Here is a 15,574-nt window from a genome sequence, read left to right as displayed (position 1 = left end):
GCTTTTAATGTTTTGAAGCACTCGTGTCAATGTAACTTAGGTTTTAATAGATTTTTTGTCAGTGGTAACTACCACTGGACCAAATTAATGATCCTACAAGGTAGGCTGGCAATTTAAAAAGAACAAAAACCAAAACCAGTATTTACCCGCTATTTTGGAAAATAGTAATCTGAAAGAAAAACCTTGGGAAGGTAGCACATGGATATCTTCTGATCAATCCTCAGGAGAGCCAACACAGCTAAACCCTCACTGCAACATCTGTCAACCAGATAGTCCTCATTCCCTGTCTATAGAAAAGGCTACAGAGAACACAGGAAACTGGAAATTATACTGAGCTTCACTTACTGTAGTCAAGGGAGTTGGTGTAGGTATAGGAAGCAACCCTGCACCAGGCATCAGACTTGTCATAGTAGGAGCAGGCGCCAACAGAGACAGCGCTTTGGCTTCATCTGGGATTTTACCTGAAGAAGCAAATGAAAGCATTACACAGAGCTGGAACACTAGCCAGATGTTACTCTTTCTATGATTTTACAATTACCCTTGCATTTAAAAAATGTAATAAATAACAATGAATCTATCTACCAGAACCTTACAAAGAAACAAATAACGTAAGTTTTTCCTTTTACCCTGCTCTATTAGGAAAAACAAAAGTGAGCAAAACTTCAAAGACTAGCAATCTCATTAATGGATTATTATTTTAAAAACTGAATAATGTATATAATTATTTAACACTTTGAGCTATGGGTCACCTGTACTGGAAACTTAACGTTCATGAACCAAACGATATCAAGCATGGACGCTTTCCCAGGGCGGTGTTTTCGCGGTGATCGAAAGTTGTTTTACACATGACAACCGTTCGTGTTGGCTGCATCACTAATAGCACACAGAACATCAGATACAGAAAAGAAGAACATTTTTTAAAGTTTAATCCCCAGAAATGGCAAATAACCAAATCAGTAAAAGAAAAAAAAAAAAAACAAAAAAAAAGGAAAAAAAAAAAAAAAGAAAAAAGAAAAAAGAAAAAACCAAAGTATGTGCTGACTGAAATTTGTGCTTTTCTTTATTACTCTGGTGCTACCTACTTAGAATGTAAAACTAAATAAAATATAAACTAATAAACTACTGAACTACTGTGACTGCATAGGACACATACTACAAGTGAAGCTGAAAGTGGATGAAGGAAGAGTAGATAAAACTTAGATTTGTACTCTCATATTCTAGTCACCTCAGTTTATCTGAAACTGGTAAGTTAATTCTAAATTTAGTAAGACTGAAGAAAATCATAACTGATCAGGCTAAGCAAGCTCTGTTTTCCCAACATAGGTACTTCCTGCTATTTTAACCTGATTATAGGCCTCCTGTAATGCCATAAGTAAGTAACAACTAATCTGAATTAAATGCCGGTTTCATTGAATGTTAGCCATGATTACACTACTAAATTAACCCACAAAATATCTCCACAGCCAAAAAGATTAATAGTTAATCAATTATGATTACATTTAAATGTACATTTTAAATTTGAAACGCAAAGGGATTAAAACTGACAGAAACATTAAACACTAAACTAAAAAACTAGTGAAAGAAGTTCTGACTACACTAGGTATCTATCTGTTCAAAATTACTAGCAAAACTGTATATATGCTAACCAGCTGAGTCCTTTGGTATTACCCCATGGATCTTAATAAAGTAAATGCTTTTATTTCAACTTTGTTTTAATAGTCAAGTAATACATAAAAAGCGTGCCAGTGGTTTCTTGCCTTGATTAAAACTGCATGTTTAAACTACAAAACATCTAAATCCAAAATTTGACCATTAATATTCTTATGGAAAATTCGAAATAGGTTTCAAAACAACCTGCAGGTTTAGCGATATGAGTTCCAACTGACACCACAGAAAACATACTAAATTAAAAAATGAAAAGAAACAAGTGCTGCAAACCTGCTCTACAGATCTGCGGGAAAGTGTGGGTTACAGCTGGATATGATTGAATGACAAAACAAATCTAAAGGAAACTTAATTTATATGTAGCATGGGTGGAACAGAACAGATAAAATAACAGTACCCATTTTTTTTCATGCTTCCTATTTACATCTATTTTATTTATGTTAAATTTTGAGACACCTTGCAACTTAACATGTAAAAAACCACTTGATTTTGCTCACTAAGAGAGAAAAATAGGAAAATAATTAGTGCTTAGGAGTTAACTGCAATAATGACTTCCAGGACTTTTTAAAAAAACATGCATAAATCTAAGCCACCATCACAATGTTCAGCCCTTTTAACAGATCTCATTTTGAAGTCGGGCATGCAATGAGAAGGGTACCTGATTTGCCCGGCTGCTCAAAAGTATCAGGTACTTTGCGTACCCTGTCTATATGTAGGCCTTCTAAAAGGCTTTTGAATATACAGTACCAGCAGATGTGCATGCAAATTAGGCATGGAGTTATGTACCAGTTCTTCTGAAAATCAAAGTATTAAAGTGTTTTCAAATGAGTAATGAACCAGAACTTATCCTGAACAGTCAACATCTTGCAATTAAACAGCTACTCATGCAGGTTTCTATGGATCAAGAGACATGGCACAATTAAATCCAATGGTAGAAATGGCTCTGATAGTGGTGTGCCTGCATGCTAACTGAGATCCTTGGTCAGTACTATACATAAGTATATGCCTAATTTAAGTATGCACTTACATACAGCCAATTCAATACACACCTAACCAGGTAAGCTTATAAAATGCTTAGGCATTTAGCCCTTTTAAACAGGAGCTCAGTTAGGCACATACAACTAAGACACACAATGACTCAAGTTTACAAAGTGACTTCAGTAGAAGGCTAAACTTTAAGTATATGCATCATAGCACTGAAATAACTGAAATCATTAACTTGCTGAATTATTGTTCAAGAAATCCACTGAACATTTCAGGTAAGTTCACCACTATAGCAGCTCAAATAATGAACAGCATGCATATGTAAATTATAAAGTTTGCAGCATTATTTCCAGAATACTTTGGTCTTTCAACAATGAAAAGTTCTATTTTAAATACAAAAATCAAGTAGGTTAGTTCCACACCACAAAGAAAGATTCATTTATTTTGTTTTCAAGAATAAGAAAGGGTCTATTTCTACAGACAGAGTCCTAAAAATTTGCTTGTATATTCAATGACACTGTCTCTTCCGAATAACTTTTGCAGTTTTTAAGTCCAGGTCAAGTTTTAAAAAAATTCTACAGAACACTGTTGTGGAGCAAAAAAAAAAAAAAAAAAAAAAAATCTGCAGTATCTTGAATATCTACCCTCATATTCTTTAAGTACTTTTGAAAAACAAATTAACATGTGATTCCAAATAACTTTATGAGTATGAAGTTTTAAATTTTGCAGTTTTACCTCTGTGATTGTATTTGTAAAGGAAATACAAGCCACTGAATACATCAGAATATGCAGGTTATGACACAACAGTTTAGGACAATTTATTTTAAAAATAATACTTTCATTTTTAGAACATGGTATTTAAAATCTGAGTAAGAATGAGGCGAAGATATTTATTTTCTAATGAGGAAGCAGTCAAAATAATGATGCCGTATCTGTACCACATCCTTCGACAGATTTCTTAGAAGTTCTTCTGCTTAGTAATCTACAGGTTCTATGATAATTTATTGATTCTCCCCTTTGCAAAAGAATCTGGAAGCAAATGTACATAGTCACAGCGTTGTTTAAAGGCACGGTTCTGACTGCTACTTTTTTGTACCATTAGTCTAAAGAGTCCTAGACAACCTAGTCCATACTAGAATCCATTTTGCTGAAAGCTAAACAGAATCACCTGCATCAAACAAGTACTAATAACAATATTTTTATTCCTCAAGCACTCAATTTCCAACTCTTTGCAGAGAACCTACACAGTCAACCCTCACATCCAAAAGTGCTTCTGCAATGAATTTGCTTGTTTTAAAAACACTGAAGAGTTCACAGTCTACTATAAACATTAAAAAAGGTCATTATTTTCCTGCTAATTTGCATCAATGGAACACGTATGCTTAGAAATAAAGTAATTTCTATTAGATCCAACTTATGAATCTTAGTGGATTTAGCAGAAGCAAATGAAGAGATTACAGCTACTGGCAATTACAACTGTCACAGCCAAATTCAACAAAGATCACAAATCAAAGCTCTTCCCAGCTGCAGTGCAGAGTCTGGTGAAAGGAGTGAAAACAAGAGATCCCAGTGCAGCTGGCTGGGAAGAGCAGTGCCTGAGGACTAGATGCACCACTTTATCCACCACCACTTTTGTTTCAGGGCTTCTGTTTCACAAGAAGAACATAATTTAGAGATCAATCACTCCAGCATGAACTGCCCAGGCTTCTGAGACTCTGAGATAACTAGAAAAACCCTTTTTTTCTGACTTTAGTGGTTTTCTTAAAACATCTTCCTGAAATAATTACCACTAGAGCATGTCAAAGTGCAACACACACGCACACACAAAGAGAACTGATTCAATCTTCCCACAAGTAACAGTGTTAAAAGACAATGTGTCTCACATAACACACTCCAACCAAAACTTCAGGCTGCATTTGTACTTATGAGTGGTAAATAGTTTTTTTCTGAAAGTTACAGAAAAAAAAGATGAAATCTTACTACCACTGACCTCACTGGAGCAAGGTTTCATCAGAAGTAAACAAATATTTAATGACATTTGATATTCATATAAGTTCAATTTCAGAAATAATTATTTTTAACTCATCATGTTAGACATAAATAGTAAGCCTTCTTTGAAATAGCTGGTGCAACATAAAACAGAACACTCTGCTGAGGGAAAGTAGCAGAGAAATATTATGACTTTACTTTCTAAAGTTGCTTTCTCCAGAAGTAAGAGTTTTAACTGTCCTTTTCCAAGATAAACTCATAAAGCACAACATATGGAAGAATATATCTCGAAACACTATTCCTGTCTTCTGACACACTGTACTCATCTGCTGAATTCAGATACTTAAACAAATTCCAAATTAAATTTATCCTTAATTCAAAGCATTAAAAATTAATCATATTCTAAATTCTCCATATACCATCCACCATTCATAAGCAGCTTAGGTCAACTTCAAAATCAAACACCATGAACCCTTTACAAACATCATTTTACAGAACTGAAGTACCAGTTCACAAGTACAAGGGAAAGAGATTTAACAGAACAAAACAAAAAAGGGACAAAATAAAATAAAAATAAAAGAAACAAAGGAAAGAAAGCAAAATAAAATAAAAACAGAGACAGGGCGTCCATCTTCAGCAGGTCAGACTTCGATCTCATTTCCCCCATGAAGGTTTCACTTGGCGGCAGGTTTAGTGGCATGGCAAACAATGCCTAACTCAGGCAAGTGTAACAGGTCTGCCTTGGCCAGTCTAGTCATCTAATAATGCACAAATATCACACAGAGAAAACATACAAAACCAAATTAATAGTCAAAATCCATCTACCAGATAATGTGGACATAAAATTTAGAAAGATTAGGGTGGCGTCTTTGTTTAGCTTTCAACCTTTTAATTTTCAAAGCATATTTAAAGAAAAACCTAGCAATACACACAAACACAAAAAGTCGTATTTTCACAGCTTAATAAGCTTACTTCATTTACAATTACATTTTTGTTAAATTGTTCATCAGTTGTCACATACTTTACATTGATTTCATTCTGTATTGATTTCCTCCTTTATTTACCACTCTTTAAATACACTCCAAATTTCAGATTTTTTTCTTATTTTTTTGAACCAGGTTATTAGATTTCCATTTTACTTCTCCTCTATGTTTAACTTCATACATTAAATTTTTTATTACTGGCAATGTTGGTCAATGGTGTAATTTTACCTCCTGGTAGCATAAAAAGCCATCACTACTGTTAAAACCCATGATCCAGTTCACTGACTCCATTAACAGTGCACCATATGACACAGAGTGAAAAAACCCTTATGCCATGGTCTCCAAAGCCATACTTATTCCACACAATAAATTAATCAGAAAGCTAAATTTGTATAATTTCACATATTTTTATAAATGCGTGATTTTGACACAAAGTTACAGAGAACAGCATTCTGACATCAAAAAAGGCAACCTCAAAACCCAATCACTTGTTCATCTAATTATGCATACATTTCTGTGGAGTCCAGAATGTTTCTGAACAGTGACCATGTTTTCTCAGAAATGCCTGATCAGCCTGTCATGAATAAAACTGGAACAAGATTTGCCAGAATTTTGACTTATTCTCCTTTCATTCACTGTCTACCACAAAAGACACAGGAAAATGTAGCTTTACCTGCCTGTTGCCATATCATGTCAGGCAGTAATCTCATCACAAGAAAAACACCAGGAAGTGTTGTTCCCTCATTAGGCAGCCATCTTCCCTCTCTGGCAATACTGAACCAGTGTTAAGATCTTATCGATGAAATGTAAAACTAAGATTCTGAACAATCTTTTGTCTATTTATTTGGGGGCAATTCTTCAACTGGAGACTCTGGTCCCCTTAGCCTCTACACAGTTTCCAGTCCATATAGCAATATTCTCTTTGTGGTTTAATAACAAGTTAAAAATATGAAAACAAAGAGCCCCCAAAACAAGATACAAAAGGAACTAAAAACCTAGGCTTTACAAAGATACATGTGTGTGCTGTATGACCTGCCTAAGAAAGCTACAAGAACAGGCAGTATACTGTACGTCAATATGGCCTTTAGTGAAAGTACTTTTATAGTTTGTGAAATTTTGGAGATTTGTCAAGTTTGTTAAGAACTTCCCAGATGAGTATTCTAGCAGTACTCATCTCACACTATCTAGATCATGATGCAGCAAACATGCCAAAACGTGGTACTCTGGGACCTTGTTAACAAACTGCAAGAAGTCAATAGTATTTTTTGAACCAAAACCTGACTTTTGCAGATAGAGATGTTAATAAGAGGTATTTCTTTATCTGCTTCAGTTTACAGTTCAATCACTCTACATTTTGTTGTTCATGGCAAAACAGCAATTAACTTGAAAGTAAAGTCAGGCTCACTCCATCTGCTGGAATTATTCCATTCTGAAGAGGCAAAAGGTCCAGCACCAGTCAGAGGCTAAATTCCACAGTGATCCTAATGAAGTCAATGGGGCTCTGCCTAAATTTATTGATATGCCTGCCACAAGACCTTGCTTCATTGCGATTGCTTCATGTAATTGTATTCAAATCTAGGATGTTTCTACTAACAACACAAACTGTCTTGCACTCAACGTATCTGTAAAAACATGGCCTTAGAGCTAGGGGAAAAAACATCTCTTAATGTAGAATTCATCAACTATTTTATCTTATGCGAGTTTTAATGTAACTACATTAGTAATATTTTTAAGAACATTTAATGTAATTACATTACATTAATAACATTTTTAAGAACATTTATAATGGGAGCATTCTGGACAGATCACTGCGTATTTAAACAGATATCCAAAACAAAAAAGAAGTATCAGTAAACATAATGAAAGTTTTTTATGGCACCTGAAGTAACATTTTGAACAGTAACAAGGAAAAATGTTTATTTAATAATTAAACACCTGTAAGACAAAACTGGGATGCACTCTAAAAATGCAGAAATAATCAGTATATTTTAAAAAAGCACAAATCAGCAAAAAATCTCTACAGCAAAGGTGATACATTAAGATTCAAACTGCAATGTTAAGTGTCAGGAAATTGCCTGATCTTCTCAGAGCTCCATTGACTTCAGTGAGAACTCTGTGTGCAAACACACTTGCCTACACAAACCATAGTGAAAGGAACTATCTTCCTTTCTTTTCGTTCAAAATACGTAATAACTACGGAAACCTGAGTTATCATAACTTAAACCAACTAGCTTTTTGCTAATGCTGAATTTCTATTAAACATGTATAACTGGGGCTTTTTTCATTCAATTTTCAATTTTGTTTCAAGGCCTTTTCTTTTCCAAAAAGCAATAAAATAACACAACAACAGAGCATCACCTTACATAGAAAGCTTAAAACAACAAACACAACAAAGACCAACATTACAGGAGAATGTCTAAAATACCAACCTTCTGCACAGGGCACAACTATCAAAGCTCTGTCAATAAAAACCGTGTTAGTTAGATGCTGGGCCACACCAACACTCGATGCTTCACGAAACTTAATATAACATACTTTGGAGGAAAAAGCAAGAGGTGCGTTGCTGCAAGATAAAAGGAAAAAATAATAATTAGTCTTAACTGTATGCATGTATTTTTAACTATTACTCCTTATGGAAAGAAAAGGTATTTTCCTAGAAAAGGAAGCCTTATGTATAGAAATCTACTAACTTGCCACTTGCTGTATCAGTGAGAAAAGATGGAGCACCTTTTTAATGAAAACTTACATAAGCCAAAATCACTAATTAACAAGACTAATTTTCTTCTATTATCTGGGTACACAACACTGAATAGCACATTTCAAATTACCATTTTAAGGAGCATATTTACGTGACAATTACAATTGCCAAGTAAATACTTTTTGTTTATCTTCTTTTTTTTTTTTTCTGAAAATAATCTTTGTTTAGGAAAGACAAACAACAAACCCTGCCATTTTTTGGTGGGTCCTTCAGATATTAGCCTGTAATAATCAATATTCTTTCTCCAGCTTTCACAAAAGCAGTTTTATTAATTCTTACAAAGATAAAAACAGTTCATGAGAGGGCTTTCAAATACTGGGTCTTAGCTGACTAATGTAACAAAAATCATTTGCCTAAGTTTGGCACAATGTAGCATGGAGGTAACATTGGAGAAATATGAGCAACTCACCATATGGTTACAAAAGGGAAAAAAAAATTGTAATTCATTTTCCATTACACTGTATGCCAAGACAGGACATTGCAATCTTGATCAAAACCACTAAAGTTTGCTTTAAAAATTGATTCCATAGTCAAGGTTTGTAACCTTTATACTAGCAGCTTATTTCTTCACATAAAAGAAGTACAGGTAAATATTCAAAGAGAGAATACAGTATTGCTGGAATATCAGCAATTTTCATTTGAAATATTGGAAAAAATGTGGCATAGACTGTTTCACCCTGGTCCTGTCTCAACCAAAATGGAAACACTTGTCAAATTTCTGGAAGCAGCAGCAGCAGTTCAAGTTTAACACAAACCATCTTGGAGTCCCCTCGAATTCCAAGAACGTGTTTCCCCCAGTTAGTCTGTGAAATTCTATTAGATTTCAGGATTTAAATACAAATCAAAAATTTCAGACATGTGATCTCATCATATTAATTATAAAAATAAACCAAAATGTAAGCCTGAGGCAGGCAAACTAGTATGTTTCTGGCTACCAGGACAGTAGCACAAATGTACAATATTTAGAGATGGCCAAATTCAGAATGGCACTCAGAAACATCTATGACGGAAAATTCTGTAAGAACAGACAACACTGTGGAGGAAAAACTAAACAGGAAGTGGGAGACACATAAACATGAAAGTCAATGTCATACAATTTAGAGAAACATTACAAGATGACTATACTTCTTCTGCCCAGTTTTATTAACTTGTGATGGGTAATGCCTTTACCATTTCAAGTTTCCACATTCAGGAAGGAAATAACTGCATAAAACAGCTTCTGAGCCAGCTGTAAGGTCTCGGTTGAGACCAGTTTCCAACATCAGAGGTGGCAGCCAGCTGTGACTTTTTCAGTACTCTAGAGATACTTCATTCACCACAAAGACTTCTATGGCCACAAGAAGTTTTTTATTTGGTTTGGCTTGGTTTGGTGGGGGAGAGCACTCTAAGGGAAGGGAGGAGCTTGTGTCTTGGAGTTTCTGTCATTATTGTATGGTGTTTGCTTGTTTCTTTTAAAATACATCCCTCAGTGTTATAACCCAAATGGCTGAAATCACCACTGAAGGTTCTATGGCCCACACTGCTGAAGGCTTCTAAGATCTGCTGATTTTTTTTTCCTTTTTTATTTTCATTGCCAACTCAAAAATATAATTCCGCTCCACGCAGTTTCAGACCCCCCCAATAATCCTTATAAATTTTAACATCTATAGAGCCTGCACTATCAAGTGTGTTTTTGTAAGATTTACTCTCCTGTATTCCCTCATTTAGAACACAAAAGTTATGTGGACAGAACGTTAAAAAATATTAGATGTCTGAACACTTGTGCAAATGAGGCCCTACAAAGACATCTTGATACCAAGTGTTTTCCAGAGGTTAGAAAGGAGAAATTCTCTACAAAGTGACTCTCTCTGCTAAAAACATATCAAAGTTGCATCAGGGGAAACTCTTAAGATCTAAGAGATAAAAATTTTAGAAGGTTTAACAGTGGTCGAGTCCTCTCCTTTTATGAAGGGGGCCTCCAAAATCTTCTCATCTTCACTGTTTTTCCTAAACAGTGAAGTCCTACTCAAATTCCTTTTTTTTTTTTTTTTTTTTTGCTAGCCTTTACTGAGGCTCAATTGAGGGAGACTCATGATCTTTTTCCTATGTTACACAGCCTTGATGTCAAAAAGCAACTCATATATCTCTGATTCATCAAAGTTACTAAAGTCTCTTTGAAAAAAAATTTAAGAGGAAATAAATATCTAAATAGTATTTGGACATTTCTAACATTTTTGTTTCACTTTGCAGGAAGACAGCAACATTCATATCCTAACACAATAAAAAACAACCAAAGTATTTCCTAAGAAGGGTCTATTCAGAAATCTACGGTAATAATAATAAAAAAAAAGGCTACAACTCTCTCCAAATTTTCTCAAGTGGGGCAGGGAGGTGGGGTGTGTGAGGTGTGGAGGACATGACAGAAATTAATAACTTATTAAAATAGAGTATTATGGAATAATTCTGCAGATCAGTTTAAAAAACGCTCTGTTTTGCCTCAGAAGCCTCACCTACATTGCTGTCACTGCAGGATATAACAATTCTATTTATTGGACTATACAGATGACAACCCCTTTTCTCAGATGAGATTTCCCTTTTCTCGGTTAAGTGAAAGTGGCTCATCCACCTGCATCAGAACAGATAAGGTATACAAGTGAGAGTGACTTGGGTGGCACCCCTCAATGCTAAACTAGGCTTTGCCCAAATACTCTCGCTCATGAACAGAACACTTTAAAACTCCAAACTAGAGGAGGCCCCTAACCCCACTGCCAAGGTCTGGTATGGCATGTGTCTCCACCTCTCAACACCTGCTGGGCTGCAACCAGAGCAGAGCTTCCTGGTGGCAGAACACAGAGGCCAACCCAGTCTTGCCCTTGACTAGGGAAGGGTTATGAGAAACTAGCCCATCATCCAACTTTTTGTTAAAAGAAAAGTTTATTCTCCAACAGAGTTCTGGCTTCCAAGACCACGCCAGACTATTCAGTAGCAAGCAGTATTACACAGCAGGTCTTTCCACACCTAATAGAGACAGTTTGTGAGTTTGTGACTCCCAGCTTTCAAGCAACTCATTCTGCCAAAACCCAATTGTTGCTCAGTAAGTTTTTCAACATTTAACCATTCAAAAATATTCTCAAGGCCACATTTGAAGGCTCATTCCTACACATGTAATTTTGAAGCCTACTCTGAAAGGCAGACTTCAACTGTATGGGACTTTCTGTGCATGTCTGGGACTAAGAATCCAATTACAGGTGTCACTGGTCTCCTGTTAAACCAAAAACACCACTAGGCTGTGGCAGTGGCTAGCACACTAGAGTTCCCACTCAAGGCAAAAGACCTGTCACAAACTGCAAACCAGCTTCAGTTTCTAACTGTACTGTGAACTGATAGTGATCTATGTTTTGTTTGGGACACCTCTGCTTCCCATCCACTTGTCAGTGAAATACTGTTTTACAAATTTATCACAAAGTTATTTAAATACATTTTCAGAAAGTCAACAGGAAACACTTTTTAAATTTTGTTTCAAAGGAAACGCATTAGAGTAATTACTGAATTTTCTCCCAAGGTAGCAATTTGGAAGTCAGTTCAAATGTCCCTAAGTATGAGGCAGGGAAAACCATACTTCTAACATGTATACATAAATAATGGTAAATAAAACCCAAGAGTAAAGCAGGTAATCACAATCCTGCATCCTATCTCTGAAAACTGAATTAATCAGCATTATAACCTTGACATTCATAAGTTATTCCCTACTATGGTACTGGATTTTAGTATTTTATGTGTATATACACCCTGGAAAAACTGTACACATTGGCACAAACATTATTTGTGTATGAATGTCAAGAAAGTCCCCATTTCCCTTAAAACCTGTTATATAGCCCAGTGAAACACAAGAACAACAGCTGCAACAAAAAAAAATGATTCAGTCAAGAGAAAACCCAAAATATAAAGAAACAACTATGGAACAAATCCAGGACAAAGCCCTAGAAAACTGCATAAAAATCCACAGTATAGCTATTAGTAATGTATATCTTATTTTAGCACATCTTTATGTATTTTTTTCTGAATGGTTGGTATTCAAATATAGTCAGATGTTATGCAGCTACATAAAAAATCAAACACCAATTTTTTTGGCTGTTCTCTTTTGCAAATCAAAGTTTTGTTAGCCTGAGCATTTTTGTATCAAAGTTCATATATTGGGATGCTAATAATGACCTCTCCTTTCCATTATTCCGATTTAATTTTTCTAAGAAAAAACAAGGTTTGATAAGGCACATTTATTATTCGCTTCCCAATACAACTTCTGTCTCGAGAGAAAAAAAAATCATCTCCTCCTGCTGATCATCGCCTTCTCGGGAGAGGCAACACTGGTATTCTGCAAGCCCCTGCATCTCCCACCTGAGCGCACCCCTCGCACGCCGCCGCCACGCGAACCGCTATAACATAGTGAGAGATGTGACGCCTGGCATTAATTTACTTCACAAGCCTTACTGGGGGCAACTACGAGGCAAGGCAGGTTCCCTCCTTTGCCCTCTGCAAAACCTCAGATACTCTGGCTTCTGTTCGAACAGCCCCTTCTCGGAGCACACGGCCCTTCCAACAGAACGGAAAAGAAAAATAATAAAGGCAATCGGGCGACGGCGGATCTGGAATTCCCCGGTCTAGCTCGCCTGCACCCAGCGTGGGCGAGGAAACAGACAAGCCACAGAAAGCGAGTTTTTAGGAAAGGGGGAAAATCGCCGGCGCCGCCATCTTAATTGCGGGCGCAGCGCCTCTCCGCAGCTCCGGCCATACAAAAGGCAGAGACCACGTGACGCCTCCCTGGTGCCCGCACTCAAAATGGCGGCTCTGGCCTCCTGCCCCTGCCCTTCCCACCACCCCCCGGCTCCTCCGCGCCCTCCCTCATCCCTAGGCTCCGTCGCTGCCGAGGGTGGCACGGGCCTCACTTACTCCGGGGGATAGAGACGCAGCTCCTCAATATCTCCCAGGAAGCCGAAAAGCGTCCGCATCTGCTCGCTGGTCACGGCCGAGGACAGGTTGGTGACCTGGATGACGGATGTGGGGCCCAGGGGGAAGCCCAACGGGACCCCGATGCCGCCGCTGTTCATCATGGCGGCGCCTGCCCAGCCTTACCGCGCGCAACCGGGGGCGCGGGCCCGCCCACCGAGAGGGGCGCGCGCCACCGGCCGTAGCGGCCCCGCGGACGGGCGCTCTAGTGGTGCACTCGGTTGCTCCCAGAAGAGTTCTCGGAGGGACTGGCGGCCCCTGCCGGCGAGACCTCTGGCCCGCCCGCGGCGTAGAGACCACTCACTTCCCCTAAAGCCGCTTCCCCAGGAGCCACCGCATATGGAGCTGGCTGGGCCGCCGTGCGTAGGGCGGGACCGGCGCGGGGACGGGCCCCGCCCCGGAAGGGGCGCGGCCAGCGGCGGCCCGCCCAGCTGCTGCGCTTTTCCGCGCGCGGCTGCCCGGCCCGGCCCGGCCCGGCGATGGCCCGGGCCCTTCAGGGGTCAGACCCCGCGGAGAAATGATATTTCCCATTTATTGCGCGTTTGGTGTCCACGATTAGTAAGAGACAGTTTAATCACCCCAGGGAACAGATCTCTGAACACACCCTCTGTCTAAACAGGAAGGGCTTGTAAAAGAGCGTGTTGTAAATTGTTCTGATTTAAATTGTCTGCGACGCTATCCCAGTGAAATTGATCTTGCCTGCAGTTGTAGTTCTCCTTAAAAACTACATTGTCTGGAGCAAATGAGGCTGAGCACTTCATGTGTGGGCTATCACTATTGGGGATCAAACTGCACTCTTTCCTAGTGGCGTGGAGCTGTGCGTTTTGGCTCTGAAAGGTTTAGGGTTTCTGGCACTTTGTAAGATTCTCCATTCCCCACCTGAGAAGAGATTGAAGTATTTTTGAAGCTATCTGGGTTGAAAAATACTGCAAATTTGTTACAGTTCCCTGAGCAAATAGGTCAGTTGTTACAGAATCTCCACAGATAAGTCTGGGTAGTGCTTCCTTTATTGATGCTCAATGAATTACAGAAATGTAATTCCAAGCAATTCTCAGAGATGCATTTTATATAAATATGTTTATGCATATGTTTCAGATAGGGCTTATTTCAAAATCATTAACAGTGCACCCATATTCTCTTTCTAAATGAAATCCGTATTCCAAAAGTACAAAAATCCTTTTAAAATACATTTCTCAGCCATTCTGGTAGCTTCTAGTTAGCTTAAGTTGAGAGAAGTTTAATTGGAGCTTCCAGATATTTTGTTATATATTTTTGAAAATGAAACTGATAGTATTATTCTACATATAGGAACCTTACATCAAAATTTGTTATGCTTTCACTAGACCATCTTTTCCAAATATGGTTAGCAGTGATGTAGAAGCTATTTCTGCTATGAATATTCTTTCTCCTTGCATCTCTCAGTGGAGGGTCCAAAATAAAAATGAACTCTAAAATTCACAAAGAGCCTTGTGATGTCAGAACTAACTGGGATACCCTCCTTCAGATAAAGCCTATAACAGTACATACAAAATTCTGAGCTACTAATCTGCTCTCTGGCAACAAAGCAAGCAAAGCAGTGTTTAAACTTTGTAATTATCAGTCCCTGCCATAGTACAAAATTAGCTTGGAAAATAAATGAATTTGTATTTCAAGAAGAATTGGTAAAAAAATCACACCAATCCCAGACTCCCAAGAATCTAATGCTGAAAGCTTTGGGTCACACATGCTGCCACTAAAAGGCTGGAAGCAAATAATGACTATTTTAGTCAAACCATTCAAAATTTAACGTGTTAAGGAGCCACTCCCTTTCCTATAATAAAAACCCTCCAAGCTCTTGAGAAAGAAAAAGTTAAATAAAAAGAGTCCACATGCAGAAAGGGAATCGTCGTACAAGCAGTGCCCAAACATCATCTCTCTAATCAATGGCTAACAGACCTGCGTCTTACAAATTGCTGTAGGGCTAGAGAAAACTTTAGCTGTAATCAAAGTGAATTAATACGTGTACAAGTTACTTTTCGATTTTGCTCAGCTGTTTTTACTTGTTATTTACTGTATTGTGCATGTAAATAAATTCTTTCACTTCCACCTTGCTTGTCAGGTTAACTAGCAAAACAGAAGGCATTATGCAGGCTCTTTGGAGGTAAACTTAAATTCTAGGTTACCTAAATGTAAAATGGTGAAGTTGTTAAATAAGAGTGACTATTAACTTTTT

At 37.7% G+C, this 15,574-nt stretch overlaps 1 protein-coding gene across 3 annotated transcripts in view; it reads right to left on the bottom strand.

The window, feature by feature from the left end:
- The window catches only part of SREK1 (splicing regulatory glutamic acid and lysine rich protein 1), a 40,774-nt gene extending 27,146 nt beyond the window's left edge, over nucleotides 1-13,628 (bottom strand). Inside the window, exons 1-3 of one of the 3 annotated variants that reach the window (XM_068176972.1) lie at nucleotides 13,306-13,628; nucleotides 8,051-8,184; nucleotides 346-461 (exon numbers count right to left, since the gene is read on the bottom strand). In XM_068176972.1, coding sequence (XP_068033073.1) covers nucleotides 346-461; nucleotides 8,051-8,184; nucleotides 13,306-13,466 — 411 coding nt within the window. In that variant the 5' untranslated portion in view covers nucleotides 13,467-13,628. Of the gene's footprint in view, nucleotides 1-345; nucleotides 462-749; nucleotides 874-8,050; nucleotides 8,190-13,305 lie in introns of those variants that run through there. The other 2 variants (XM_068176970.1, XM_068176973.1) reach the window with 2 other exon arrangements.
- Nucleotides 13,629-15,574: the final 1,946 nt, after the last annotated feature.

The sequence above is a fragment of the Anomalospiza imberbis genome, chromosome Z, assembly GCF_031753505.1.
Source record: "Anomalospiza imberbis isolate Cuckoo-Finch-1a 21T00152 chromosome Z, ASM3175350v1, whole genome shotgun sequence".
Taxonomy (NCBI): Eukaryota; Metazoa; Chordata; class Aves; order Passeriformes; family Viduidae; genus Anomalospiza; species Anomalospiza imberbis.
The sequence above is the reverse complement of the archived record's forward strand: the minus strand, read 5'-3'. Positions and strand labels throughout refer to the sequence as shown.